The sequence below is a fragment of the Rhipicephalus sanguineus genome, chromosome 1 (assembly GCF_013339695.2).
Source record: "Rhipicephalus sanguineus isolate Rsan-2018 chromosome 1, BIME_Rsan_1.4, whole genome shotgun sequence".
Classification (NCBI taxonomy): Eukaryota; Metazoa; Arthropoda; class Arachnida; order Ixodida; family Ixodidae; genus Rhipicephalus; species Rhipicephalus sanguineus.
The window spans coordinates 155,321,273-155,341,702 of NC_051176.1; the positions used below are offsets into that span (position 1 = coordinate 155,321,273).

General features: G+C 46.2%; 2 protein-coding genes across 2 annotated transcripts in view; one reads left to right on the forward strand and one right to left on the reverse strand.

The window, feature by feature from the left end:
- Window positions 1-20,430, forward strand: part of LOC119400664 (ecotropic viral integration site 5 ortholog) — a 230,934-nt gene that overhangs the window by 2,831 nt on the left and 207,673 nt on the right. The gene's annotated exons all lie outside the window — the stretch shown is intronic.
- On the reverse strand, window positions 10,549-12,022 carry LOC119400687 (uncharacterized). Its single transcript, XM_037667697.2, has one exon. The coding sequence runs from the start codon at window positions 11,914-11,916 to the stop codon at window positions 10,564-10,566; it is 1,353 nt and encodes a 450-aa protein (XP_037523625.2). The 5' UTR covers window positions 11,917-12,022; the 3' UTR covers window positions 10,549-10,563.

Sequence of the window (20,430 nt, forward strand, 5' to 3'; positions counted from 1 at the left end):
CCAAAGGTCTAGTAATCATTTATCGCTACAATTTGTTTGCATTGTATTCTGATAGATCCAAAGTTTTAACATAGAAAGATAAAGAAAATTTTACTGAACCAATATGGCCAATATTGCAAATCAGTTCTGCGGAAACCCGCAAGGTGGCGGAAGGGTTAAGAAAGGGAAAATAGACAACCACCCGTTCGTAGCACGAAGCCACAAGGAAATCCATACGGATGGATTTCCTTGTGGCTTCGTGCTACGAACGGGTGGTTGTCTATTTTCCCTTTCTCAATATGGCCAAAATACGCAAAAAGAATTTGAAGTTTGTGACGTGACACTGATGTGCAGGTAAAGTTTTGGCGCGAGATTCATAATAATAATAATAATAATAATAATAATAATAATAATAATAATAATAATAATAATAATAATAATAATAATAATAATAATATTTGGGGTTTAACGTCTCAAAACCACGCTATGATGATGATCGAGGGACGCCGTAGTGGAGGGCTCCGGAAATTTCGACCACCTGGGGTTCCTTAACGTGCACCTAAATCTAAGTACATGGGCCTCAAACATTTTCGCCTCCATAGAAAATTTCGGGAGGTGTTCCTTGTTACACTCGTTTGAGGCAATGGGAGGTGGAGTGGCAAGTAAAGTTGCGAAATATGCCGCCGTCATTGCATCGTGGGGTGAACTATTCTATAACTGCTGGAAGCAGAGAGAGACACTCTTTATTAGAAAATTAGAGTAAAATCGTATGAAACATATAGTTCGTTGACGGGATTATTCAAGCATAATGCACACACAATTTGTGTGTGTGTGTGCATGCATGCATGCATGCATGCTTAAACGGCCATGTAATGACACAACATAAATGTGGTCACTTCTGGTACTTTAGGAGAACTTGCGTTTGGCCTAGTTGGTGCTTACTGTTTGACATTTTGACCGCACAAAAAAGACGAGGACAGAGGGAGGTACGCCCCTCTGTCCGCCCGTGTCGTCGTACCTCCCTCTGTCCTCATCTTTTTTGTGCGGTCAAAATGTCAAACTTCTGGTACTGCAATATGCATTAATAATCTTCTGAACGAACCATATGTTTTATACCATTTCACTTCCAATAATTATAAAATAGTTCTTACAGATAGTGCGTGGTCTTATACCGACAAAAACGAAGGCATGCGCCTGCTGGCCGAGACTTGGCGTGTCAATAGTAGTGGAAGCGTATGCGTGAGCCAGCGTTCGATGAACTTGCACGAGGAAGAAATTAAATGGCCAAACAGTTATCTCACGCGTGGATCCGCACGTGCGTCTGATTGGCAGGTGGCACTACCATACCTATAACCTTCCGGTTCTCGATTTTGTCCGTGTCTGCTCGCCTTACCCTCTTTCATGGAGACCTTGCTGCGAGTATGCAAATGTGTATGTGGGGTAAACAGACAAGTGAACAGCGCGCGTAGAATAACCGCAACAAATTCCACTGCGAACTTCGCCGCGTCTTGTACTGCAGCAACACATTACTCCGTCTTCCGACGATCTCAGTCACGCATCCCATGCAGCCGTTGGCGCACCGTTTGCACACCATAGGCGTCGGCGCAACATAACTAGTAATGTGGCGACGGAGGACGTTGTCACCAGCAGGCGGAAGTCTGTGGAACCAAGTTATTTGTGCTGCCCAAAATAACCAAAAATGGCAACTGTAGTGGAGGGTCATGACGGCACTTGTGCTGCGCTCTGCTTAATGGTGGCGTGGAAATGTTTCCCAAATAGGACCATGCTGTCTATTACCGAAGATTTGTTTGTCTCAAGAACTTTAGCGACTAACCAGCGGAAATGTATACTGCATTTCATAGCGTGCAATGCTGTAGAAGCTACGTCATAAGTTTGGTGAGCAAAACTCTTGACGCCTTGCGTTTTGTAGTCGGCTGTGGTGGTTCTAAATGCTCGTGCGAACCGGGCACGTACTTGCGCGAGAGGCGCTGCGACGCACTGCAAATCAAAAAGCTGAAAAAAAGCGCAACGAAACGCTAAATGACCTGGAACAACGTATGAACAGCTGGCAGAGTTTGTTTATTTCTAAGCTACAAAACATTTTCATTTACTGCTCAGCTTAAACAAAGCTTTTTTTTCTTCTTTTGTTTTTTGCGCACATTGACAATGTAAAGCGCTTAAAAGGACGACGACAAGAGAGGAGAACACAACACGATCGCTAACTTTCAACAAGTGGGTTTGGTTGAAAATCTACGCACATATATGCGGTTCATACACATAACTCATTTAGTAACTGCCATGCGCACAGACAAAGCGCTTTCTACCTGTTTCGGTAATCAAAACGTAACCAAAAATATGCGAACCAGTAAAAGTGAATATGAGTGATGGTGGCATAATGAAATGCACTTCCTGTGTGACACGCAGAAATGACAGTTAGGGTGAGGGACGGTGTGCTTACATAGTTAGTAGCCAATGCTGCACTCCGGGATGAGCCCCTCACGCTGTCGAAATGTATACCGTTGCGAGTGACCAAAGCATGTAACTTTTTTACTGTTAAGGCGATATAGTCAGTAGCAAAAATTCAGCGCAAAATGACACAAGGACGATAAGGGAGGAACACGTGTGCTAGTGTCCTCCCCATATAGTCAGAGATTGTCGAGGTCAGGGGACACCGTTCCTGGACAAGAATACCAAAACATGCCGTCTAAACCGCCCGAAAGATCACCGCAAGTTGCGCGAACGCAACAGAGGAGAAGCGGTGTCGCGTAGTTTAACTTTCCACGTCAGAACGACAGAAGCGCCAACGCTCCCTGTGGTGGCGCCATAGAGTCATGGGTGGCGCTCGTGGCCATGGTGGATTGAGATGCAAACAAACCTGGAATGCCGGCTGGGGACTCAATATCGTCGGTTCTCGACTGTGGCACTTTGCTTGCATCTGTAATATGCATGCTTCATTTGGAGTCAGTCTATCGTCACGAATTCAAAGACATCCAGGTTGCCGCAAGAAATTGGTGCTGGTATCTGAGCACGAGCGATGTTGGTGGCAAACACACCGTTACGTTGTGTTTCCATGATAGTTACGGTGTCGAGAAACGTGGTGCTTATCTTGGTGGGGACTGCAGAAGCATTCGTTGTTGGGGCATTCGTCAGATCTGCCTCGCCGGACAGGCTCAGCTGTGTTAACGCAAGCTGTCGCACAGCAAACAAGTTGTGTCCGATGGTGGGACTTGAACGGGGGTTCCCCGGCACAATGTCCCGATGCTCTTTTATAGACACAGGCGCATTCATGGCGTGAGCGGAGGAGAACCTTATCGCTGTCATTCCCTCGTGGCAAGCTAGCGTTATGAGATATCCTCCCCTCGTTGCAGTTGTTGCTTTGAGACTTCATATAACATATTCGCTGCTTTCAGTTCAGACAGATACAACGTCAATTCGTGCAGCCGAGTGTGTATGGTTTGGAATGAAAAGTAGGATTGGGCGTCGATACAGCTCAATGGGGAGGCGCCAGCGTAAGCTTACCGCAAAAATGTACTATAGGTTAATCCACATAAGAACGAACGGGTGATCGTGGTCACCATTCTCCATTTTGATGAAATTTACTTTAGGCGCAGGTATTGGACCGAGAACAAAGATTCTAAATTATGAGGAAAAAGAAATTTCGTCTGCCTAAAGAAAAATGCTAATTTCGGCCGCTGAAAAGACTTTTCCGCCTATTTCGCAATTTCTGAACTTTGAGCGCACTTGGCGAAAAATTGGTACACCTCTCGATCAGAATATCTTTTTTTACCAACAAAAAACAAATGAAATGCAACCTTATGAATGTTTTATTACACTTTGCTACGCAAGGAACTTTGAGAACAGAAATCACAAACATGGTAAGCGGACCCACACACCTTGTTTCAGGAATTTATTGCTGTATATAGACAAGTTAAATTAAGGATAATAAAACTCGGTAGATATTGACTATTTGCGCTTTACTTCAAGATAAATTTTGTGGATTTGTCGCGCATCCTTATACTGTAAAATTGTACTGACATATGTGGTCTACACTATAAACGTCGAATGTAGCTCCAAAAAAAAAAAAAAAAATCCATTTTAACGCGATAGCGTTAAGGAGCTCGTTTCGCAGAAATTCCGGCGTTGGCGTTGGCGTCGGCGTTGGCGTCGGCGTCGGCGTCTGGGGTTGTGAGCGAAAAATTGAGAAAGATGCAAATAAAATAATAAAAATAATCTTCGGTTCGAGTGAGAATCGAACCCAGGCCGTCCGCGTGGCATGTAGGTGTTCTACCACAGAGCCACGCCATTGATTGAAATTGCTTGGGGAAAAAACACTATATGATAATCATGTAGTGAAAGGAGTCTCCTTAACGCATGTAATATTGCGTGGTAGAAGCGTAGAATCGCGCCAGGTATCAAAACATGTGGATTGCGCAATGAGTGGGTATTTTGAAGGCCCGCCCATTACAAAGCGCTCAGGCATATTTAATCACCATCAGCTGCAAAAGCATCAACAAAGTGAGCAGCTGCGTAGGTTCGCGTGTTGCCTTACGGACTCGTATTGTGGACCCTTCGCTGATTCGCAAAATGAAGAATTATGGCGTAGTGGGCACTTAACAACTGTACTTGCAGTAGGCATTCTAGAATAGTTTTAAACGGCCAATGTTACGAGCACAGTCGTTCATTTCCTTACGGCACGTTTGAGGCTTGCACCGCGAACCGAAGCCAGGCTGCCAATTGAGAAGGCGATGCGCACGGGGCCCGATTACGCTATCGCGTTCTACTTTTGAAGGCGAAACTCAGGCGTCCTCCAAGTTTTTCATTTTTCTGAAAATCTCTCTGGTTAAAATCAATGACGTTGTCTAACATAGCGTATGAAAAATAAGAAGAAAGAAAAACCGTCGCGTTATTTGAGCACCTAACAAGTTACAATGCGTCGTATGGGACTAACTAAGCCTAGCAGCCGCGCCACTGATATTGTGCTGGAAATCGGGTGCAGGTTGTACAAAATTAATTGTGCCCAACAGATGATCAGAAATAAACTCCCCCCAAAAAATGTGCCGCCAGGTTGCATGGTGCGCCAAGCTTTGTCTTGTGTTCCGCCGGCAAACTTGAGCAGACTGTACACTCTAAGCCAAAAGAGAGCAACGGGGGTATAGGGGTTCCTCCTTTGAGGGAGCAAGTGCTTTGCCACTCCCATTACTCTCCTAAAAGGAGCAACGGCAAGGGGACGAACCGTTGCTCTCCTTGAGGACCAACTGTTACTCCTTTCTGATGCTCCTCAAGGGAGCAACGGATGCTCCTTCCCGTTACTCCTTAGTTTCTTCTTGGGCCGAAAAAAAAAATTCGTTTTTGATTGACTTCTAGAGCACATTGAGGTTTATACACATTTTGTTTGTATGTACAAATGATACACAGACATCTCGTTCAGAAAGAAATTTCAGAAAATTTGCAACAAACACACAGGATTCGAACTCGCGACCACTTAATCACCATGCGCGCACGCTAACCACTGCGCCACCAAACGCTACGGCGCCGTCTGAAAGGAAACGGGGTTATGTAGGTACCGACGGGTCGCTGCGCGTTCTGACATGCTATAGTGAAATGAGTATAGGCGTGCAGAACCAGTGGTGATGTTCGAAAGAGAATAGAAGGTAACATTGTATACATCTGAAAACGTCAAGGCAATGAGTCTCTCGCGAAAACACAGGCTTTGCCGTGCTCCCTTTGCGCTAGCTAAAAGGCCAGTTTTTTCTTTTTTTCTTTTTTGCCCGGAGGTGCGTTTTCTTCTTATTTATTATCATTGTTATTATTAATATCAATATTAATAATATTATTTTTTGCGGAAGAGTCGCCTCCCCTTTGAAAAGACAACACCGCCCGAGCTGATAACGTCCGTTTGCTCTGAGATTAAACACAAATTCAAACTACCGGACCCAGGGGCGTAGCCACGTTAGGGCACACCTGGGCCCGTGCCCTCCCCGAATTTTTTTTTTTTTTTTTGCCATAGCATACAGAGCAGAAAATGACACTCGACCACATCTGCCTGCTCGTCCGCACTACAGATCAAGGAGGTGCCCCCCCCCCCCCCCCCCAAAAAAAAAAGTTTCTGCCTACGCCCCTGACCGGACCCTATTGCGATAACTGTCCTCCCGCCAAAATCAGCCAGTGACAAGGTAGAGATGAGGGGGTAGGGGAGGCGTTAGCTCGCTGTCAGTCTCGTTGTCAGCATAAAACCGCAAATGTAAAGTCTATCAACTGTGTACTTCTCTCAACCGCTTGTTTGTAGCGAAGTATACACGGAGTCTCGCGAAGCTTCGCATTTTATTGTCACACTCTCAGGCTATATATTTATGCCAAATGTTATACGCAAACACGCCATTTGACTTGCGACGACAACAGCTTCAGGTGCTGGCGTTCTAGTGCATCCATGCCTTTTATTGGGCGATTTTGGCTTGCATTGTGGGCTTTTAGCTTTACGTTACCGTGTTACGAGTTGCCGGAACGAATCTGCGCATACGCGGGCCTTTACGGAACGTGAACTACTCTCCGGATTGGCTTTACGTTTACGGCCCTATCTCGAAAATCCACATTCGTTCGCGGCTACTCGCGATACCCGCTTTGCCGAGGCTCCAGCCGCCGAGTGAAAAAAAGCCGAAGTGCGAGCGGTAATTGCGATCACTTTGTTTCAGCGGCTAGAGTCACTAGAGTGACCTAGAATTAGAATACCGAAGCGGTAAAAACGTGAGAAGCCTTGACATAAATACCCCGACAGGCTGTATAGGTGACGCCATCTAGCGGGAACAACATGAAGCAGGCAAGCAAAAAATTGTTATTTCAGAAACATCGTGCGTTCCACTTCTGGTGTAAATGCCTTGCCGCGGCATTATTACGAATGAGTTACCTTTTCAATCATTTTTTTTCCTCTAAAACACTAGGCGAAAACAAACGTGTCTACGACTATGGTTGCACGAAGCGTCACAAGATGGCGACACCATCGTCGGATAACCCGGTATTCTACGCTAAAAACCCCTCGAGATATTTCTGCAGCGGTTATACAATCTTATATAAGTTAAATATAATTTAAATGCCGTTATCATCATTTCATGGTTTATTCAAACGTAAAGGTATTCGTTTACGTACGGGGAGGTAAAACCTTTCTAAAACATGTGTTCCGGTAACACGGTAACATTAAAAAGTTTACGTACAAGCCAAATGTCCCTATTAGCGTGCGTATCTCTCTGTTCAGTTTACAAAAACTAGTTTCCTTATGCCAGCCCGCAAGAAAATGTGGCCCATGCATCGACCGATACAGGGTGCGTCCTGCAGGAGAGCAGCGGTTACGCGCCGAGAGAAACTGTTGCCGTTCGTCCTTCTGTTGCTCCCTTCCAACCTAACCCTAAACGCTTACTCCCCAACTTGAGCCATGTCAGCCATCTTGTTCCAGTTGGTCTTTTTGGGGAGTAACAGTTGGTCTTTAGGACTAAAACCGGCAGTTACTCCCGTTTTTTCCATTTTTGGCTTAGAGTGTACGTGAGGGGGGTAAACATAGGCGTGCGCAGGGATTCCCCCCCCCCCCCCCCCATCAGGCGGGGGGGCGAAGGTTCATCGCAGCGGCCCCCCTCCCTACTAAGTCAATGTATGGGGCAGACTTTGCGCCCCCCCCCCTGCGCACGCCTATGGTGATAAAAAGCGTTTATTACAGTAATGAGAGCTGAGCCGCACAGCGGGGTTCTACATAATAGGTGAATTATGTCCCTAGTGTGAGGCTCCATTGGTAGAAGCCGCCAGTCTGGCTCTCTGGACCGGAAGTCTGAGAAACCAAGCAGGGCCACCTCCCAGTCCTCTCGGGTAGGGTTAGCTTTGGGGGTTAGGGCTGGATTACATTGACAGACCCAGACAGTGTGGTAGGTATCGGCTACCTCCCCGCAGTGCTGGCACCTGCCATTGACCATAGGGTGAAAATGTTTCATGATAACTGGGCAGAACATCTGGAGGACGCGTTCGTTCGCCTTTCCCAAACCTTTAGCCGGGGTTGGATATTGGCGGTGACTCGCCTTATAATAGTCTACAATTTATCTGAACCTAAGAAGGAGGCTTCCTGGTAGGGAGGGTTGCCGTGAGGTACCCGGGAATGAGCGGTTTATAGGGTGTCTCCCATGTAAGTCCGATCCGTGACGGCGGGTGCTCGCAACGCGACGGGCGCTTCGATTGGGGCGAACTCGGCTTGCGCACGACAACGACGTTCAGAGGACGTGAGAGAAGGAATGTTTCTCTGCGATAAGTCAAAGCCATTAACCACCAACAAAGTTCACATATCATTCAACGAAAACTCGGCAGGCGGTTTTGCAGTGTCCTGCAATGTCCTGCAGTGTGGGCAGGAGAATCTCGACAGGAATAAGACGTAAGACAAAGCTGATGGTTAGCCCACATAGACTATATGTGACCATTTTTCGCCAACACAATGTAACGTGAATGTCGTTGTAGATCATCATCATCATTCGTGGTGTGATTCACCACGAGAAGTGGCTCTCTATGGACTGACAGGTCCAGTTCCGGTTTCGGAGCGATATTCGTGGCCCACTTAAGCTTGTTTCTGGCTACATTATTACACAATTCTTAGCTTTCTTGCGTATTACAGGCTGCTGCGGTGGTACAGTTGTTACGGTGCTCGGCTGCTGCCCGAAGTTCGCGGGATCGAATCCTGGCTGCGGCGGCCGCATTTTGATGGAGGCGAAATGCTATAGAGGCCCGTGTACCTATTGATTTAGGTCCACTACGGCGTGCCTCATAATAATATCGTGGTCTTGGCGCGCAAAGCCACATTAATTATTATTATTATTATTATTATTATTATTATTATTATTATTATTATTATTATTATTGTTGTTGTTGTTGTTACTACTACTACTACTACTACTACTACTACTACTACTACTACTACTACTACTATTTTCGTGTTACGGGAGGAGGAAAAAAAATGATAACATCCGCTTCCTTAACATCTGAGCTCTTTTAGAAAAAGCAGCAATAAAAAAAAAGAGGAGCTCTTCCATTCTGTTTGGGTGTATGCGACCAGCGAAGCCGTTTAGCACACGACGCGGTGGTGACACAGCACTTCCAACCTTAGCCGAAAACACACACCCTGCAACTAAATCCGAAATTCTGCCCAGAGAACCCCTTTTGAATGTAGCCTATGCTTTAAAGCTTTCCATTTGAGCAGCATGGTTCTTTTTGCTGCGACATGCGTCGCCTTGTCTGGCGTGGCGTTTCGTGCACGATATTGAGAAGGCATTTGAGCAGCGTGCGTCTTTTTGCTGCATTCTCGATTTCGCGACATGCGTAATCTTGTCTTAAAGCTGAACATTTTGACAGATTTGCCTGGCTTGTGGCATGCGCCTGGCGCTTCGTGCACAATCTTAATTGGTGCTTGCCACGCGTATGTTCCCCTCCTCACGTTCAGGGGTTTTGCACACACACACAGACGGAACGCCCGAAGTCGTATACAGCTTCGCTGTAAAGACATCGATACGTCATAGCAGGTGTGTCGTTGGGCGACGTGCATGGGGGTACAAAATTTGGAGACGAGGGAGGAGGGTGGCATCTGTGCTGTGTCCTCACTCTTACCTGTCGGTTGTGCGCTGGGTCCCGCTCTCCACAAAGAGTTGAGCCAAAATCTAAAACGCAAAGAAACGTCATTGTTATATTTATTATTACATTGTCTGCTCTATGGGAGTTCATGACGACATGCCTTTGAATCTGGACTGTTTGCTACGCTATAGCTTGTAGGCGCGAGAGGGAGTGTTTTGGACGATGAGGGCCGTGATTGCGAGAACAGTAGTGCCGTGCTATGTTCGGCCTCTGTGAGGACTGTTTTCGTTTATAGCTCGTGTACACTACTGCGCTCTGAAATGATTGCGAGGAGAGCGTGCGTGGAAAGGTGATGGAAAGTCTGATACCTAAAGCTGAGTATGAGGCGTCAACACCCATACTCAGTTTATACATTCAAAAATGAAGGGGGGGGGGGTCGGAACATCCGGATCCTCCCCCACTCCTCTCCTCTGCATCCATCCGTCTGTGCCTATAACAGGGGAACATGCTCTTGTACTTCGCGCTGCATAAGGAGCGCATGCAGCCGCTAGCCTCCTCGGCTTATTCTTGTGTCAATTCAGTTGGGCGCGTTGGTTTCTGTTCATAATGAAAGTATGAAGCATAAAAAGCGCGCATCCATCTATCCTGTCCGCATTCTATTTCTGCGCTCTGCACTTTCATTATGATCGCCGTTTCATCTCGCCATTTGCCCTTACGGCCTGTAAGTCGACAAACGAAAAGGACAGCGAAAGGAAAGAGGACGCGCAGAGTGCTTCAGGTTACTTGAAGCGTAGCAGGGTCGCATTTGCTCACGGCTAGGGCCCCTAACTTTATGCGGTGGAAAATTTGGAATTCTGCAATTCCAGATAGAGAAATCTGCAAAATTCCGCGGCAACCTTAAACATGCAAATTTTTGCGGCAATATTGAACAGACGCACAGGAACACGTAACATTTATTCATTGCACACGTTCAGGCTCAAAACATGCCTGCAATAATTAAAATTGCAGGAAACTGTTATGGGAGAGCATCAGGTGATACTTGGTGCTCTCTTCACTGAGAGAGTGACGCTTATGGGACACAATGTCACCATAACGGCTAAACGATCTCTCTGCATCAACAGAGTTGATTGGTATTGCCAGGTACTTCAGGGCAATTGACGAAAGGGTTGGGGTGAGTTGCTGCATCCCTGCCCAGAAAGCCAGGACATCGAAGTCAGCTCCTGGGTTTTCTTGTTTGGAAAGAAATGGAGCCAAGTCTCTGTCACTGGTCTTTAGTTCTTGGGCACTCTTCAGGTACACCTCCCATTCGGCAGCTAGAACTAGCGATTCGCCTGCAAGCTGAGGCACACCTGTCAACTCGGACCTTTTCTTGGAAAGGCACCCAACTTGCAGAGGGTCCAAGCACCTAACATCTTTGAAGAACTTCCAGGTGTCGGACTTCTCCAAGTATATTAGTGCTTTGTTAGCCGCTTTGGTCATTGCAGCCGTCATCTTGTTACCAATCTGATGGGCCTCATCATGTGCGACATCTTCTCTCTTCAATTGTGCTGCAAAATCTTCCTTTGCAGCTGCTTCAAGGTAACCCCAAAGTGTAAACAAAGCATTGTACGCTTTGTGGCAGGCTACGCGCTGACCCTCTGCTGTTTTCAGCAAGCTTGAAACTTTTTTTCCAAATACTGCAATGCATCGCATGCTGTACTTAAGCTCAGTTGAGTGTTCACTAAGAAGTTTCAGAAGGGAATCAGCGCACGCTGCTTCTCCATACTTCTGGTGGACTTGCTTAAGCAAGGTAGGATAGTGCTCAAAGTAGGCAGAATGCTGTTCAACAGCCTCAATCCATGAATTCCACCTGCTTTGGACAGGTGCTGGGGGTGCCTTGGCACATTCAATTCCACACTCTTCCAGATGTGATTTGTAGAAAGCTCTCTTTCTACTCGAGAGACGGAAGGCCTTCTTCATACAGGCGACAAACTTGTCCACTAAGGGAAAAGATGCCTGCAGTGTACTGCCAACAATGTTCACTGTATGGGCTACACAAGTAATGTGAACAGCACCCTCGCAAAGTGGCTTTATGCACTCCTTAAAGGATTTCACCATATAGCTAGCGTTATCGCTAACAAAGCCCGATACATCCTCAAATTCAACTCCGTACCTCGTCAGTGTTCTTGTCACAATGCGGCCTATCACGGACGAGTTCACTTCATCCACGAATTTCACTTCCACGAGTACAGGTTGCAGCGAAGTACTCGCACTTCTGGCCGACTGAACGAACAGCACGTTCACAACCGATTTTGATCGGTCATCGGTCGTTTCATCTGTAATCACTGAAACTGTGGTGCCTTGAAACATAGCTTTCAAATTTGCCTCGTGCTTCTCGAACAATTCTGGAAGTCGTCGGCGGAGCGCATCAGATCCAGGCACCGACCCGCCGTTCCGAACGTGTGTCTGCAGAAACGTTCTCAGTTTCGGGTTGTCCACCTTCTCAAGGGGAATATTCGCAGATATCAGGGCATCCAAGAATTTGAGAACAACGTCGTTCCTCGCTTCACCAGCCGTGATTGCGGATTCCAGCGTTTGCAGTCGACTTTGCTTTTTCGGCGTTCCTGAACCCCCAGCTCCGTCTTCTGATTGTTCTTCGCCACTTTTTCGCTTAGAGGAGTCCCTTGTTCCGGCATTCTTACGATGACGGTTGCTCCCGATGTGCTCGTCAATAGTTGACTTGCGGCGATGGTCAACTGCTCTCGCGCAAGTCCGGCAAAAAAGCACACCTCCATCTTCGTAAAAGTCAGCGTGCTTGTATTCTCGAGCGCGTTCCTTGGCTGTCTTTTTGCTTAAATGAGATCCTGAAGGTGCCATCTCGATTCGCGCATCGATCTCGAACCAAAGCAAACGGGAACACGTGCACGTGGAGTCGCAAACAGCAAGTGCGTTGGATGGATAGGTGGCTACGGCCCTACGGCTACGTACGGCTACCGTTAAGCCTTGTGATTGGTGGCGGCCACTGGCGGCTTCAATTTCTCTCGCTAGTTAAAGACGATAGAGCAAATGAACCATTTTTCCATGACTTAATAAAATACACTAGCGCATTGATTTGCTCATATCTAACGCGAACTTTTTTTTCTTTTTCGTAAAGAGAGTACAAAAGTGTCGAGCTGTGACACTTGATAGTTCGCGCTCATCTTCTGTTTGTTCGTTTAGCGGCGTCCCTTGAGCTCGAGTGGCTTTCGTACGCTGCGTAACATGAGCGCGGACATCACGGTGAAAGCGTGAAACACTCCTCTTCCCCTCAGCACAAGAAAACCGCGCGAGCAGACAGCGGAAGGGCAAGGTTCTCCCTGCGCAAGTATAAGAAGAAGCGAGCGCGCGAGCTGACGACTTTTAAATGCGCCTGTCGTGCTCCTAACGCCATCTCGCCGGTAATGAAGAAACGCTTATAAGCGCAGCCGTCTCTGAGTCCGTCCAGCGCTAAAGGGTGTGTATATAACGCTCGCCGTTACCTACGTGGAGGATCTGCGTTTCGTGGCGTAGTGGCTAGCGCCACTCGCTGCGGAGGAAGAGGTCCCTGGTTCGATTCCGCGCCTCGGAAGCATTTTTCTGAATTATTTTTCTTTGGGGCTTTTATATATATATACATACTTATACATATACGGTGCATGACGGCGACGGCGACGGCAAAATTCAGCCGAGACTGTCCATATAATTGCTATCGCAATAAAATATTACCTCCGCGTTGCCATCGAGTACGTAACGAGCGTGGTTGGATGGATGATGAGGAGAAAGTCGATCGGAACGCCGTTTCTCGGCAGAAAAAGCAACCACATATTAGCGATAATCTGCAGCAATTCTTGAGAAGCGCGGCGTCATTTTCAGTCGAGCAGCGGCGCTATGCTCAACTCGGCCAAGTGAAGGACGAAATTCGAATCGAGGCTTGTTTGACGGCGTGTAGCGACACCTTTCAGAAGCTTTGGAGAAACAATGTTCCTCGGTAGTTCACAGAAGCGTGGCATGTAACGTTTTCTTGTTGTTTTTTTTGCATTACCGCGAAAAAAAACGTAAATTCAGTTATTTTTCGCGGAATCTACATTTTTTTTCACTTTTCCGCGAAAAAACGTCAATTCCGTGATTTTTCGCGGAATCGCGGAATCGCGGAAAGCTAGGGGCCTTACTCACGGCCGCGCTGGCAACCACACCCGTACTAGATCAGAGGCGTGCACTCGTGTAGCCCCCAGCCTTGGAGGGACGCCTGGACCAGCGTTAAGAAGAAAGGGATGAAATTGGAAGCCTTCTCCTTTGATTTCTAAACACTTCGACGACTATGTGTGTAAGGAACGGATGATTCCACATGGGTAATGCCTATTTAGTCTCTTCCATTATCCACGGTAATAGATGCGGCATTCCTGCCAGCACTTAGTGGGCTCTGTGTTGGACTAGTGTTCACAAGCGAAGCGAGCCGTCTCGACCACTCACGCTCGTGTACTCATTTTGCTGTCTCTCCTAAAGCTCTTCGCCCCGGTTCTGTGGCCGTTGAAAGGGCTCGAGCCACCGGTGATCGCCTGTGGCCGAATTTCGGCGAAGACCAGAAAGGCGGAGATATTTGGCCCGCGACCAAAGCGGAGCCGTGCAAGCACTCTTTCCCTCCAAACGGAGCGGCTCTCCGCCCTATCCACGCAGTGGCTGCGGAGAGGCGTCGTCGATCAGAGGCGCCAGCGGTCCCCGAGCAGCTGTTGTCTCCGCTGTTTGCGGCCGCTGGCGTCGACGTGTACAAATGGTGCCGTGCGTGGCCCCCGTTCCTTCGGTCCCTGCCACACGGTTGGACCTCGTCGTAATCACTCGCCGTCTTCCTCGGTACGCAGTGTGCCGTTGCGTTTCTATTATCTTTGCATTAGGTCATCCCTGCTCCAGTATTCTTTCTGTTCGCTTTCATGGGTTCTGTCTCGCTTTTCTGTCGCAACTGCGGTCATTCGTGTATGCCCGCACTTGTCCTATTTCAGTATTCGCAACCTCTTCATTCCACTGTACTCAACTTCGTATTTGCTCACTCCTGGCCCCCAAAATGCAAGCAAAGCCGTCGTCACTCTCTGCGTGGTACACATCACGAAGCCCCGCAAAAGCTTCCGAGCTGCAAAGTTTCGTGATATTTCAGTGGTTAATGCGTCCGGCTCCCGACTGCACACTCGAGAAAGTTGACAATCGGTACATTCTTTCAGTGAGGTTGAAACTAAATGAAATGAAGGAGCTATACGGGACCGCATGACGAGCGATGGGACCGGAGGATGACGGGCGCAACAGACGTGAAGGAGACTACATATTTAGAAAGCGAACGAGTGTAGCGCTGATATACTAATCGAAGAGGAAATTGAGTTGAGCAGGTCATTCAGTGCGTATATACCAGAGGGCTGTGGTGATTTCTAAAAAGAAAGCTGGGGAGGGCCCTTCGCCTAGCACTGGATTTAGAATGCGCTCATTCTTTCGGTGCATTAATCTTGTCCTCTTGGCAGGTTACATTCATTTACTCATTAATTAATTGATGAATTAATTCATTCATTTAATACATAATGCGTGCACCAGATCCATGCAGGTTGTATAAAATTAAGCAAAATTAAACCATGAACAAAATACAGAAGCACACCACAAGTAAGTGTAACATATGCACAGTTATCATAAAGCCAGTCGAGTGATTCCGTTAATCAACTGTGCGCGAGAAAAAAAGAAAAGTACTCAGGCAAAATAGGGGGTTCATTTGAAGCATTTTGGTGGTTTTGGCCAGTAGGTCTCGCCACTAGTGGACTTGCATACATTGGCGGGTCGTGTGCCAGCTTGTCATTGAGAAACATGGGAAATAAATTCCAGCTGTGATTTTTTTTCTACGCATATCAAGAGACGGAATATTATTAGTTCTCATTAGTCAAGTTATAGGGTCGGACGACGAAAATTTTTTGAACTGAACGGGGTAGCCTGTGTCTGGATTCATTCAACGTTGTTTACGTTAGATCGTGTGTATGCACACTGTACTGCCTGGGATCACTATAGGGATCCCAGGCAGTACAGTGTGTGTTCGACCAGGCAGTACGGTGTGTGTTCGACCGAAGTTCGCGAGTACGCCTGTACTTCCTGGGATAGGATCTCAGGCAGTACAGGCGTACTCGCGAACTTCGGCTGAATTAAATAGCAATATATGAGTTGAACATATAGGAAGTGTTTTTAAGTTTGTATTTAAAAAAGGAAACCAGAGTTTACAAAACCCGGAGGTAGATATATTCTTAACGTGAAGGTTCCAGGACAGGCTCATACAAGGTGGACACCTTATAATATTTGTAGTTATTAACCTATTTACGGGCGGAAAGGCCTATAACATGTGAGCAACAAAGAGAGATATTTTTTTCTTACGAGAAATGAAAAAAAAAAAACTTTTTTTTTTCTAAAATGGCATACGGTACGTATATGCACATATACGGTAGAATTTGTTATGAACCAACTTGGCTGTACCTATAAAACCGAAGTTCATTTTGTTTTCTCCTTTTACGTGCTGGTATATACGCTCTGGCAGGCTGTTTGCCCGCTACCTACTGCCCCTCATTTATTTGACCCTTAAGCCCATATCGCCTCTTGTGATACAGACATTCATTGGCTTCCCTCTCATTCGCGCACTCTTATGTGTGCACTCTGTCATGTCGCTGACGTTCTCCTTGTGAGCGTTCCTGGAGTGACGTATTGTCGACTAACGGCGTCATCTATACTTCGTGCGGCATTCTTCGCGCTACTCCCTCTCCCCCCAAACATTTGGGGCTCCGTGGCCTCCGCTCTTGTGCTCCTCAATTTCGCCTCTTATTGCGCCGTGGGATTGGCCCTCACATTCCTCATTGGTCTCTGTCGGTGGTGTTGGGCCGCTCGTAAGCTCTAGGGGGCCATCTTCTTCGGCCATTCGGCGCTCCCCGTTGTGTGTCCCAAGTAGCGGCAGGCCATAACGTAACTGTACAGTATATACCTCTCTGTGCGGCTTTCGATTTGTTGGAACGTCGCAGCGGTATTACTTTTCTTTGTCGCTGTTTCTACTCTCTCTATCTCTCTCTCTCTCGAGTTCGCGATCTTTAATTTCGTGTGGCATATGGCTATAAATTCTAGAATATGTGAGGCAGTTCAACATCTTTTTGTTCTGCTCGTCTAAGCCGAGTGTCGGCGGAGTTCGCCTTTCCCGTCAGTATTTTTCTGCGTGGGTGCGCTCGAGGCGACGAATCCGCTATCTGTCGAGAGAGCGTCAAGCAAGGATGCAGTACGCCAATGAGGCGCTGGATATTGCATAAGTAAACTGAGAGAGCGAGTTTGACAGGATTCACGACGGCAGCCGGGATTGTCTATACTTACGTGCTGCTTTACACGGTAATAATACCTTGGCCTGCCGCAGTGCAGGAGCGTGTGCGCGTTTCCGACACGACTGTGACTGCGCACATTTTGTTCCACTTTTCAACACTCTTGATGATAGGAAGGAAGATACTATATGCAGCGAGTCTGTGTACATTAAAAGCAGCCATGCATGATATGAGAGTTGCTTTCTTTGAGCAGGATGCATGTCTAGAAATAATAACGTGCAAAATTATTGGTGACGCTTTAATATTGAAGAACTGAAGCATGCAGTGGTGCCATGTTCCTACTACGATCTATGTCAGTTCCTGCACAGATGTTTCCTTAACAAAAAAAAAAAAAAAAGCCAACTCATTTTAACGTAATGGACTTTCAGTCATTGTTAATTTCACTCTTTTTTTTTAACTGTCACCTAACCAGTTTGTACAATTTATTGGCCTAATGAAGCTTCTTCCTGCGCATGTGTAATTAATATATATGCACGCTGTGAAATGCTGAATACGTCTGCGGTACATCGGCGTAAAATGTCTGAAATGGTGTAAATATGGGGGTCGCTTTATAAAAAGCTTTATTTCTCTTCATGTCCGTTTGCCTTTATTAAAAGAGTGTCATCAGGTGCCAGTATAACGCAAGGTTTTCTATGTCTTGACCTTTTCTTCATCGTCCGGTCTCAAAGTGGGCGAAGGAGCGCCGCTCGGGCCATTCACGAAGCGCGAAAAGCGATAGCGTTGAAGTAGAATGGTTACGTGTTCCAGACTATAGGCTTGTCGTAAATCTGTATTAATATGCGTTGTAGCTAGTATGCTCTCTCTTAGCGTTTTTCTTTTTTTTTTGTTCCATAGCAGAACAAATCAAATGGGAAATTACTTGAATAAGTACTATAGTATTACGTTTAACTATCGGTTCCCTTGGTGTACACGTTGAAATTGTGGAATCAAAGAAGGTAAAGCCATTCAGTACGTTTGTATTTAGAATATCACGAGTTTCGAGCCGTTCGTTCCCAAGACGGGACACCGGATACGCCGGCGTTCCGTTCATCATTGTCCTTTTCCCATTTTGGGCTTCACCGCACTTTTGGCCGCGCGTGCATAGAAACTATAACCTCAGTTAATGCTAATAAACGTGCATTACCATTTTTGAGCACTATTCTGTTCCATTTTGACAGTTTAAACATGTATCGTATATGTTTAGTGGTATTGAAGGAAGTATTTTCAGTGAAATAACTGCACGTATACTATCACTTGTGCAAGTAATGACGGCCTCTTAAAATCATCTGAACAAACGTGATACCGCTATACCTGTTACCAACGATTTCTTCAAGAATCAGACAAAATAAGAGTAGTCTGGTCTTCTGGTCCACCAAACAAGCCTCCTACTTTGCGCAAGGATATACAGCTAATTGATGCCATGGAATTGTCTGCCATCTGTGCGCTGATTGTTCCGCGTACAGCATTGTGGGTAGAGGAGATTGTCCTTTGCTGCTTCAGCACGCGTTCCTCAGACGTGCTTTGAATGCCTGCATCGTTCTTTGTGCACTTGCAGTGCCTATGTGTCTGCACGTGAATGCTAATGCACGTGGCCTACACAAAATGAAGTTTTAAGGCGTCTACGAGAGTTGCTGTGTGGTCACATGTCTGTACCATCGTTACATCGATTGAAAATGGATGCTTTATAGAGAACTTATAGAAACCAACCGCATCCGGAGAGATGTCAGGGCAGCTTGCGCTAGGGCATGCTTTTGAAGCTGGACCTATTTCTTTCAAATGTGAATGATTCTGCAGCTGTATTTTTAGCGTGCATGTGTAGTTCAACGAGAAGTTGACTCGATGCTTAGAAGGAAAAAGAATTGTAGTTTGATAAGGAGGCATAGTAGGGCAAACAGACTCAGAAAAGTTCATTTTAGTTCTGTCGCCAGAAAATTACACCAGTCTGATGAGTAAGGCAGTGCAACGACCTGGGCACCACCGCTTCAGCTGGTAATTTAAGAACTGCCCCGCAAGTGCAACCACGCACGGGGAGAGAGAGAGAGAGAGCAACTTTATTGAGGTCCGTTACAGACGTGGGGGAGGGTGTTGTCCTTGCTCAATTGTCGTTTGACCGGTATTTGCTTATCTTGTTGAATAATGCAACTTGGTATGAAATATAGAGTTAGTTTATGAAGGCGTTTGCTAGTTGTCGCTGCAAATTTTCATAGAGAGCGAGCCACTCTTGCGTCCACATGACCGCTTCCTTGACGTATGACCAATTTTTACCTGCTTACTTCCCTGCGCTGTTGAGCCCGGACACACATGGGAAATGAACAGGGATCAGCACGCTGCATTCAGTGTTGTTATCGGGGCGCTTGAATATCTATAACCGCCTTTTATTCACTCAGATACTTCTCATCCGCATCGGTAAGGATGAGGAGGTCGACAGAGCAGAGCTCTGCATCTCCACAGAAAGCAGCGAATGACGAAAAGGCAAATCTCTCGAAAACCTTTGAGCATGATGAAAACAACAACAACAACAACAACAACAACGACAACAGCAGCAAATATAAATAAGTAAAGCTGCAATCTGCTGGAACCGTTTTAAACATATTGGTAAACGCAGAAGCGTGCGTAAAGCAGTGTTTCTCTCAAAATGCATTTTCTTCTTGCGTTTTAATAAAATCTGGCGTGAATATTCTAGGAAACTACTCGCTGGGTGATAGGGAAGGTTTTACATTTCATAGTACATTGTATTGCCCACAGTGTGAACTTAATATATTAGAGCATTGTTTATAACTAACAGACAAGAAAGCCAAGGAAAGGATAGGGGATGCTATCTGTAGTAATTATGATGTAAGTGTTCTAAGTTCTAATTAATGTAGTGTCTAGCAAAGAAAAACGAGCCCTTGAAATTCCCCTTCTTTCATTCAGAACATTGTTTGTCATATATGTGAAAAGAATTATTAAAATCGTGAAATCCTCTTGTAAGTAAGCGTTTTTTTTTTCTTGGTATGATACTTGTATTAACCGTATTTAGGTTCAGTTTAAAAAGTGCATGGTGTGGACTATATATCCGCCGATTTAAATGGCCATCACTTCAACAGTTTCTGTGGGGAAAAAATTTTACATCTAAACGTGTATACATAAATTCAGGCCACTGCCTCGAGGAAAAGGGTTCCCCATCCTGAGAAATGGCCGTGCAAGTTTCAAAAAGTCTGCCGACAAATTTTGCACTATATCTACTCAAACTTGTTAGAGGTATCGTGACTGATATCTACAGGATCGTAGGCTAAAGGACATCTCGGTTGAGTGTACAAGATTTCAGGTTAAGTTAAAGGGGCCCTGTGACACAGATTAAGAGTGTAGTTTTCATCGCTTCTTCTCGAACTGTGGAATGCACTGATATCGTTGCGCGAGTGGCAACGCCAAAAACAAAACCGTTATAATTTTATTTCAACGGAGAAAGCACATTGTTTTCGGACTAGAGCGACACACAACGGCTATTTTTATGATCGGAAGTGGCGCTTCATCACGT

Bases quoted from the DNA above. Each gene is read 5' to 3' on its own strand.
- LOC119400687 (XM_037667697.2), bottom strand. From the start codon at position 11,916: ATGTTTCAAGGCACCACAGTTTCAGTGATTACAGATGAAACGACCGAT.